Source organism: Scaptodrosophila lebanonensis, unplaced genomic scaffold, assembly GCF_003285725.1.
Source record: "Scaptodrosophila lebanonensis strain 11010-0011.00,11010-0021.00 unplaced genomic scaffold, SlebRS2 tig00000092-arrow-pilon, whole genome shotgun sequence".
NCBI classification, from domain to species: domain Eukaryota; kingdom Metazoa; phylum Arthropoda; class Insecta; order Diptera; family Drosophilidae; genus Scaptodrosophila; species Scaptodrosophila lebanonensis.
This window is the reverse complement of record NW_022060566.1, coordinates 1,126,104-1,136,810: the sequence shown is the minus strand read 5'-3', so window position 1 is coordinate 1,136,810 and position 10,707 is coordinate 1,126,104. Positions and strand designations below refer to the sequence as shown.

At 36.2% G+C, this 10,707-nt stretch overlaps 1 protein-coding gene across 1 annotated transcript; it reads right to left on the bottom strand.

Annotated features, from left to right (window-relative positions):
- Window positions 1-2,018: 2,018 nt before the first annotated feature.
- LOC115627260 (AP-1 complex subunit beta-1) lies at window positions 2,019-5,846 on the bottom strand. Its single transcript, XM_030522887.1, has 2 exons — window positions 5,728-5,846; window positions 2,019-5,383 (listed from the first exon to the last, which is right to left on the bottom strand). The coding sequence occupies exon 2, from the start codon at window positions 5,345-5,347 to the stop codon at window positions 2,588-2,590; it is 2,760 nt and encodes a 919-aa protein (XP_030378747.1). The 5' UTR covers window positions 5,348-5,383; window positions 5,728-5,846; the 3' UTR covers window positions 2,019-2,587.
- Window positions 5,847-10,707: the final 4,861 nt, after the last annotated feature.

The window sequence follows — 10,707 nt, the reverse complement described above, 5'->3', positions numbered from 1 at the left end:
TATGTGAATTATTAATAAAGTTATAGCCATTCCATTCTTGTTATGTTTCTATTGGTAAGTCCAGTGCTAGGGAAGTTAAAAAATCGTTTGTGTATTAGAAAACGTATTTCAACACTTTTTTTTATTGTAAACGCTTATCAACCCTTTTCAATTGTCATTTAATTTACCCCCGTAGAAAAGTTTTGCCATTATCTACACGGCCTTCGGGCCAACAAGATGTGTGATTTTAAGTTTTGTGTTTTTGAATTTTTACTTTAATTTTAATTTTATTTTGATATTCTTTCAATGGGATTTATAAGCAAGGACAGCGACCGCGAATGCAACGATTTTTTTTAGTTTTCAACCGTTTTAATTGCAATTAATAATTTTCCATATTTTATTTTATTTAATATATAATTATTTATTTATATTTATTTATTTAATATCAGAATTAATTAATTGTTTACAATTTAATTTTTGTTTAAGTTCGATATTTTATTTTATTCTCTTTTTACAAGCACGCCAGAGCACAAAAAGAGTCCATCTTTTTACCCAAATCCCTTGGTTATCGAAATCAGAAAAGTTATACTGTTTGTACGTTTTTTAACCTCCTTATTTCTTTTTATTTGAACTATGTCATTCCTAAACATATTAATCTTTATCTATCTCATAAATGTCCGGTAAATGTATGCAGTATGTTGTTACTGGACAGTCATATGCTGATACCAACATAATTAATTAATTGTTTACAATTTATTATACCCTGTACCCAAAGGGTAAAAGGGTATTGTATACTAGTTTTGTGCGAATGTATATAACAGACGGATAAATGTGTGTCGACCCCACAAAGTATATACATACATATATTCTTGATCAGGATGACAAGAGGAGTCGATATAGCCATGCCCGTCTGTCCGTCTCTCTGCCTGGATCTCCGAAAGTATACGTGCTGGAATTACCAAACTTGGCATCCAGATTCTCCTAACTTAAGCTGTGGGTGAAGTAGTGATTGAAACAGACAGACGAACGGGCGGACAATGCCATTTCAATTTGTCTCGTCATGCCGATCATATACATACATATGTATGTACGTGTGATCTACCACGCTTCCTTCTAGCTGTTATAAACAATATACCCTTAAACTTTTTACTGACAAAATCGGGTTTGCTTGATAATTCTTCTACGTACCACGGACAAAAGTACACAATTTTTTCAACACAAAAAATTAATCATTTTAGACTATTTTAATAAAGTTTCTAGATAAATAATAGATTTCAAATACATCTACATAACCAGAACTGATATTTGACGCATCCCCTGGAAATAATGCTTATCAGCGCCAAAAAGTCAAGAGTCGTTGAAGGTCCCGAATACTAAGAGCATGCAAAAACAGCCGGGTGAGAGTTTTATGTTTCTCTCCTATACTTCATTTGAAGTTTGTATACTTATTAATTCGTTGAAGTAGTATTGCTATATGTTTTATGTGCTTGAACAATATCGATAGCGATTAACTTAAGTACATAAATGTACCATGCAGTTTTAAGATTGCACGAGAAAAGCCAAAATAAAGTACGTTTGGTCTGAATTTTAGAATATAGTGTTTCTATAAATGGATATTTTTCCATAAATCCAATAAAGGCATACACATGATAGCACATTTCGTAAATAAATGTGACAACAAAGTTGAATTATTAATTGAATAATTAATTTCTTAATCTTTTTGGAACCGCATCCTTATCAGCCAGATCAGGACGCGTAGTTGCTGCCTCGTTCGCAGACGCCTTCAGATTCTTTAAATGGACTTCGATGTGCTGCTCCGTTTCCTTCTCAGACAACGATTCTTTATCATTTGGTTAAATTTGTTTCTTCTTTCGTTGCACAAATATAGTATTTATGAAGACTGTTTTTAGTATGGAGACCAGTTAAAAATGTGTTAGATCTAGTGCAACAACAACAACAAAGGCCCACTTTGTTATGCATACTGCAGCTCTTTAGGTTCGAAAATCAAATGGATAGCCATTATGGTTAATTCTTAAAGGTAGTGCAGAATTATTTAGATTTATTGTACCATACATCAGAAATAGCACACACAATTGTTTTATGGGTTAAATGTATATTTATAATTATTATTCAATTTGTTGCTAGACACATGCACACATATACATAAGTAGGTATGTTTTTAGTTTTGTAGATACATTTATAGTATGTAATCGTATATGTATGTAGAGCCATGGTTTGGAATGCAATGCTCTGTGCTGAGTCCATTGAGGTCTCGACCTGGAAATCGATGATCAGCTCATGTACTACATGTTGGTATGCAGATGTAACAGAATTATATGCGAAAACGAGTGTACGTGTATATATGTGTGTGTTGTAAGACACAATAAGATAATACATAGATAATGGTTTATATATTGTAAATATATATGTATGTATATTCATAATAATAATAGTAATAATATATATGCGTCGCTACGAATTTTCTTGCTCTAATTGAGTTTAACACTTTTAACATATGTATGTTGCAACACGAAAAACATCATTAAAACCTACAATTTCAAATTGTTATTGTTGATGTGGGGTTGGTGTGGTTGGTCGTGCCGATTGCTTACGGTGAACGAATGATGGCCTCGTATGCGGCAAATATGATGTTCGCCACTTCCACGGACCGCGACTTGAGGCTTAGTGTGGCATCTGGATTGCCTGGCTGGAGCTTTAGCTCGAGCAACACCCAAATGTTATTGGTAAGCTTCAGGGATTGATATAGCATGTCCTGGCCCTCCACATTGCGCTTAGCAATGGTGAAAATGTTGTTTGTTGTCATTTTGGAGGCGATGCCGTCTGTGGTGCCAATGACGCCGCTTAGGCTGTATTGCAACTCATTGGCGGCCGGAATTTCCTTCCAGGTGTTGAGGAAGACCCGCTTATCCAATTGGCCGTCCTCGGCAAAAAGAACGTTGCCATGAACCAGACATGCAAAGTAAAAGATGTCGATGTTGTTCTTCACCGCCACCTGCAGATTGTTGAGTGGTTCCATGCGCTGTATCGGTCCGTTGGTGCCCAACGCTAGGCTCACCTCAGCGCTCTGATTGGGCGGCAATGGTGCCGCCTGTAGAGGTGACGATGGCACCAGGCCGAAGCTGTTCTTATTTAGCTGTATGGCGAAATTAGTCATTGGCTGCATTGCTTTGTTCGTCAGCGTCATGTCCATGAAGATCTCGCCATTGCGTCGTGAGAATGTGCCCTGTATTTCGAGACCCTTGCCCTTTTCAGCCGGCAGCCAGGTAATCTTGGGTATTTGCACGCCTACAGATAACGAAGTGCCAGATAGGCCAAAGATATCGCCCAGCAAGCTGGTGGCCCCACCAGGCGCTGGCTCAGCTGGAGCACCAAGTAAAATATCTAAACCACCGCCAAGCAAATCAACATTGCTGGTGGTAGCGGGAGCAGCGGGAATGGTCGGTGCGTTTATGTCCATCGACAACAAGTCGCCGATTAGAGACTCCTGATTAGGTATAACCATGGCCTCGGAACCGACGGCTTCGTTTTGTTCGGCGTTGCTGCTGGTGCCGGTCGCCCGATTTGGCAGAGACTTGCGCACACCCGCTCCGCGTCCTTCTACAAAGGCTGTCGGTGGCTTGTGATAGACGCTTGCCAGCGAACTAATATGGCAAATGAGCTCATCGAGAAGCGTCGGCTCTAGTAGATCTGTTTCCTCGGAAATGAGCGGCTTGTCAGCCAGCACCACTTCCTTGGCTGCGGCCGGATCAGTGGACAGCAGCCGCCAGTAAATAAAGCCGCGGTCACGCAGATCGGGATTGTCAGAGTCTTGTGTGGCGAGTGAGAGCACGTGCTGCACCAGCTCCTGCGTATCGGATGGACGCTTCAGGAATAGTTTGACGACGGCTGTCAATAGTTGAAGCTGCACCTGTGCGTTTTCATCTTGGAAGCCCTCCAGGAAGCTGTCCAGCAGTTCATCAGCATTATCAATTCGCTCCGCATACTCGCCAATGATCCAAACCATCGAGGCACGTGCCTCTGGTTCGTCCAGTGTGTCCAAATTCTCGCACAATGTGCTAATGATGCTTTCGTATTTGTTGGGATACTTGCGGAAGATGTCCTTAATGACCACAATGGCCTCCTGCACCACATAGTTAACCTTGGTCTGTATAAGATCTAGCAGTGTGGACACGCACCGTTCCGCCGAGGGCTCCACCTTGATGGCACAACGGCCAATGGCTCGCACCGCCTTCCGAACAAAATCAACGTCCACTTCGGTGGCGTACTCCTTGAGTTCGCTGAGCACCTGAGCAATGTTGCTCTGATTGGCCAGGCGTATCATTATGTCCAGTTTCTCAAGCTTCACGTAAATGGGATCGTTGTATTTCACAAAGAACACTTTCATCTCGTGCTTAAGGATATCGGGTCGCTTCTGCACGATTAGATTTATGTTGCGCAGGGCCACATATTGTACTTCTGGCTCCGACGATAACAGGGTTACTAGCGGTGGCGCCAGCTTCTTGGTGAGCGTGGCACAGAAGTCGCTGTCGCTGGACAGCATTTCGAGTAGCTTCATCAGTACCTTGACAGCGCTGAGCACGACGGCAGCATTAGCATGAGCCAAACGTGGCGTAATGCGTTCACAAATCGATTGCGCTTCGCGCTCGTCCTTGGGGCTGTAGTTTGCTAAAGAATCCAGAATGAACACCTGACCCCATTCGGTGCATTCATTAAGCGCTGTTAGCAGTTTGTTGATTGTCACCGAATTCATCTCTACGAGCGGCTGACCCGACTGGCTCGCCTCGTTAATCTCGCTCAGAGCTGCAACTGCATTAGCCACAACCATTGGGTTCGAGTCGGAGAGGAGGTCTTTCAGCTGATCCAGAAAACCCTGGTCCTCGACCATGGTGGCCGAGATATCGTATAGCTTGGCAACGCACACCGCTGCCGTCTTGCGAACATATGGATCCTCATCCTTCAGGCATTTTCGCAATGGCTCACATAAATATTCAGTGATTTTGTCTACGCGTATGCAGCCCATGGTGCGGACGGCAAGTGCCCGTATTAGCGGATTTGAGTCCTCACAGTCCTTCACAAACGTATTCACCGCCATGATGGCCATGTCCGGTTGCGATTTGGCGTAGTTCATTAAATACAAATACACCAGCTTCTTGAGCTCGAGATTGTCGGTCTGCATGCAGTTGACAACGTCAGGGAAAAGTGCGGACACATCTTTGCCCACAGTCATGCTGGCGATGACCTTCTTCACGGCCTCCTTCTTCTTCTCCTTCTTGTCATTATTTAGCTCGGATTTCAGCTCGAATATCTCGCCTTTTTTGGTGGTCGTGAAATACTTTGAATCGGTCATTTTGCGATTGTTCTCACACCCGGCGCTTGGAACTAGCTTTAAAATACAGAATAATTGAAATAATTAGCAATATCCTATTATATTCATATTTATTTAAGCTCAGTAACTACACAATTAGATAGTTCACTAAAACGCAGAGCCAATGCGAGAGTCGAAGTCAACAAAAAATATGATATTGATTTGATGTCAATTCCTGGTAGGGGCGTTTGCGGAGCACCCACACCTACACACACGCACATATACAAAAACTTAATCATGCTAAGCTTGAACACGTCTCAGTTTTATGAAGTGCTATGGCAAAATTGTATGCAGGCGCCCTCTTCAAAACTTCAATTGCCCTAGGCATATTTTTATATAATGGATACACCTAAGATATTTACCTCTTTTTAAGTAATTTTCGCAGACACAAAAATTGTTGGTTTTTCTTTTCACAATTTACCCAGAACAGAATAGCGTTGCCAGCTTCGGTCGCTGCTCACTTATAATCGGTGTCGGCAGTTCCAACGCGATCTGGCAGTACGGACACTGGTTCATGAATCTCATGCATGCCTGCGCGAAAATGGAATGGCATTTGAATTACACCTAATTCAGTTTTTACACGGTAGATTGGTTCCAGAAACAACCGTGTAAAAAAATACGTTGATCATATGCAAAAGTAGGTGATTGGTTCCTTATCTCTAAGGAAATAAATATGCAATTTTTTATTTTTAAACCGTGTTATATCAAAATCGTGTAAAAAAGACCGTGTAAAAACAGAATTAGGTGTATATGAGATATATGTATATATATAAGTTAAATATTAGTTAAATTGTTTCAGCTTCCATATTTGTGTATTTCATTTTGTTTTTTGATAATATAAGTTTAAGCTAAATACAATTGTATTCTTTCTTATTAAGTTTCCTACTATATGCGCAAATTTCATATTAAAATGGGAGGATCCTGTCTACATTTTTGTAGTTCCCTTTAACCATATTTTTTGCAGCTATTAGCAAAAAAAGTGTGAAATTTTTAATTTATTTGATTCCTTTTTTGGCTATTGAATCTGAAATTTAGAATTTAAAAAAAAAATGTATTTGAACGCTACACAACGTTCATTCCCCAATAATAAATATAAGACGACATATTGAATATCCTAACAATTTTATTTTATAATATTCTCAAGAAATATCATTTAATAAGTTATTAACACATAAAACAAATTAAGAGTAGTATTTGAATAAAAAATGTTGTTCCTTAATTTTTAACATCGTTTTGCTTGTTGGTTGTTTGTTTGCTTTTTCATTTATCGATCCATTGAAATATATATATATATATATATATATTTTTTTTTTTGCTTTAATCTTCTTTGTTTTGTTTTAGTGGTTGTGTATTATTAATACATCTTTGTTTATTACTACATATATATATGTACATATACATATGTGTGTGTGTGTTTATATATGTATATACATATACATAAGTGTGTATATATATACTTTTAAAATAGTTGTATTTTAACTTCTTTCATTTCAACTCCTTGTTGCATTTTTATAAATTTTTATAAATAATCAATTTCAGAATAATTTCAAAATTTTGATGCTTCATTAGTAAAAGTTGTAAAGTCGCTATTACACTTAATTATATACATAGTAAGAATTAAAACGGTATGTATGTAATTATGTATATACTTTAAATGTTATATTTACATTAATCCATAAACATTAAAATAAATCATATTTAGTAATTCAGTCTTATGAAACAAATAAAAACTTAGGTACATTACATTCAGCAGGAAAATCAATCAATCAATGCAATCAATTAAATAATGTTTATTTTGTTGCTTTATTGCTGGTTGCTGTTGGTTGCTTATCATCTTTTTTTGCTGTCATTTTTGCTTTGTTGCTATTGCTGTGATGTTGTTGTTGTTGTTGTTTTAAGGTTGTCCTCTCCGATAATACATACATACAAGTAATTTAAGCAATAAACAATTAAACCTCCTCATTCATGTTTCTGTGCTTGCAGACCACACTTGTGGGGTGTGACTCTTGACATTAGAAGCATCGACCCAATGTTCCCTGTTTTGTTTTGTTTTGTGTTATTTGTTCATTTCAAGAAAAATGCATAGGTTTTTGTTTTAATTAACGGAAGCTTCCTGGTTTCTTTTCGCCTTAGGAATATGTCTGTGTAGTTGTTGTTGTTGTTATTGTTGCTATTGGAACTGTAGAAAATCTATGTATAATACGTTTGTATTTTGTCATTCTGTAGTTAACAATAACTTGGTGGTATCAGAACCGAAAGGTGGAAGACCAAACTATTAGCATTACGCCCATAGTGATCCCAAACTTTACAAAAATGTATGTACTCGTATGTAGAATACTTACATATGTATGTTTCGAGCTCGGTCTACTCAATATGGTTTCAATTCAAATTCGTATTTTGTTTGCTTTTCAATGGTTGGATATGTTAACACTTAATCGTTGCAGGCTTAAAAACTAGTTTTCTTTATTATTCGTTTTTAATCCATATTCCTGTGTGTGTGTGTTGGTTGTGTGTGTTTGCGTGTGCTTAAATATTTTTGTACAAATTGTTTATGTGTTTTGTGGTTTTTAATTTGAACAATATGTTAGCCCAGTCAATAGAATATTGATACTCTAACTGAAAATCTATAAAGAAATTCCAAATGATTTGTATTTTTAAACTTAAACGAACAGCACGATGAGTGATGCTCTCGAATCCAATTGGGTTGATCATCAGACCGCGATTGGCTAATATCTAGTTTCTTTTTCGTATTTAGTAGTTGGTCCGAAAAATCTCTATTAAAGAGAGCACATTTAAGCCGCCAATATCCGTTACCGAATGCTAACGACAGAAAATTGTGTGGAGCTGTGCATTTAATAACAATATACTAAGGAGGAACTAAAAGGCTGAAATTTTGGGAAATGAGAGCACCGCCTAACCGCTCCAACATATGCTTAGTTCAGATGCATTTGGCACTCAAAGTGAATGGATTATACATATATGTATATTTATTGGTTGAAATCAGCAAAACTGAACTGAATCATTAAGCAAATAAGTAATCTTAATAAGTGCAATAGAAACATAATGGCATTTTAAAATGCATATATATTTGGTATTGGAATTATCGAGTTATGTAGCTTTGAATATATATTACTTATGTACATACTCGTATATGCACATATGTATGTGGCGAGTTAACGTGAATAAAATTTGTAATATTTTAACAACGGCAACTGTTTCAGGGTATGTATGAATATTTTTTTTTAAATTGGGGCCAAACAAGTCACTTACTTGGATAACTTTGATAACTTTTAACCCACAATGTACAATACAAATATGTATGTACATATGTATGTATGTATGTATGTACTATGTAAGTATGTTGTATGATGATTTAAGCATAATTATGTAAATAAGTTTGCTATTAATAAATATTTATAGCATGAAGTTAGTTTAAGTTTGTTTGTTTTTGTGTTCAAATCTTTGGTATTCGATATTTCTTAGTACTTTATAGATCCTAGCAATATACATACAACAGCTGCCTTTAAGTTTCGAGTATGTGCCAGTATAGGTTTGTACATGGGCTGTATATACATATAGTATGCATCTATGTATGTCTCTTGGCTTTGTTCTTGTTATTGTTATTGTTACTGGTGCTCATTTGTAATCCATACAAGACTCGTATTAAACGCTTACCTCTTGTTACATAGTAATATATAGTATTATTAGTAGAAAATAAATAAATATTAATTGTAAATTGCATAAAATGTAGTTTAAAATATACATATACATATGTGTATTTCTTTTCATTTTTGTATGTATTTTGTATATAAAGTGGAAAAACGTATGCATGTTGTATATTAATGTATGTACATAGTTTGTATGTATAGATATTTGCTTTTGTTTTGGTTTTTGATATATTTGGTTTTCACATTAAAGTTGCAATAGTTTAAATTTAAGTTTTTTTTATGGCGCTTGGTTGCGTTACATACATATGTTGGTAAGATAAGTTAATTATTGAGTTACAACATATACGAATACAGTTTTAAAATGAGTTTAGCGCGAGTGCCTAAAATAGAAATGATAACATTTTGAGTACTGTACCATAACGAGAGTACATAATGCACATAGTAACGATATTGACAATGAACACTATAATACATAAGAGTGTTAATTAATAATCAAGTATGTTTGTATGTATGTATGTGCAACAGTAGAGAAGGGTTTCCTTTGGAGTTTAGTATGCCATTTTCAATTTATTCTTCAATTATCATTTATTTTTGTATATGCTTCTATAGTGTGCTTGTTGTGCCAAGATTCGTGAAGAACGCAATAAGAATAACAGTGCTGTTGAACACATTTCTTGATGTCTCTGACACTCCACGGACGATCTGGCTCCACTCTAGCGTATACGCAATATCGTTGCAGCCTGTATATCGATATCATTTATTGATTGTGATTCGTTATCGGCGCCGAATTCGCTTCGAACTTTGGTCACCGCAAGCACAGCTTTTCCGTGTACATATGTATGTATGTATGTAAGTGTGTTTCTTTGAATGTGTCGATGTGTGGGTGCGTGTGGGTTTGTGTAGATGTGTTCGTGTATAAAATTACAATGTTGGGCGCACACACTTACACACTTTAAATATATGTATGCATGTGCTTGTATATAAATAAGGGCTCTTGTTTTTCGCACATATGCAACTAGTATTGAATATTTATAGCATGTACAATATTATTCATGTACGGTATGTACATATATTATATAAATGTTACAGTATAATAAATAGCTGCATTTAACTTGTTAATTTAGTTTTTTGGTTTCCTATTTGCACCATTGTGCCACTTTGGTACGCTTATAGTATATGTATGTATGCATGTATATGTAATTATAAATTAACATTTCAAAAATACATATTTTCATTTCCTCTACTTTGTATCTATGTATATATGTATGTATATGCAAGCAGGGATATACATATGTATGTGTGTGTGAGTGTGTGTGTTATAAATTAGATTAGCCACAAGAATGGACAACATTGTGGATCCCCAGATTTAGTTTGGAGCTGTTATTGTTATCCTTGTTGTTGCCATACTAAAAGATAACACAGCACAGTTACTTCTGATAACTGATAAATGTATTTGGCTTCGCTTGACTTGACTTGATTTGAATATCGTTTAGGCTTGGATAAAATTTTGAAATGTTTTATAACCTTTACATTATCAAATGATGCAATTTAATTTCACTTTAGCTGTTATTTAACTAATATTTCATATACATTATTAATAATTATCGTCATTTAAAACTAGCGTAACCAATAACCAATCAATATATATATGTATACTATACATATATATATATA

Excerpts from the sequence above, each read along its gene's own strand:
- LOC115627260 (XM_030522887.1), bottom strand. The coding sequence starts at position 5,347 with ATGACCGATTCAAAGTATTTCACGACCACCAAAAAAGGCGAGATATTC.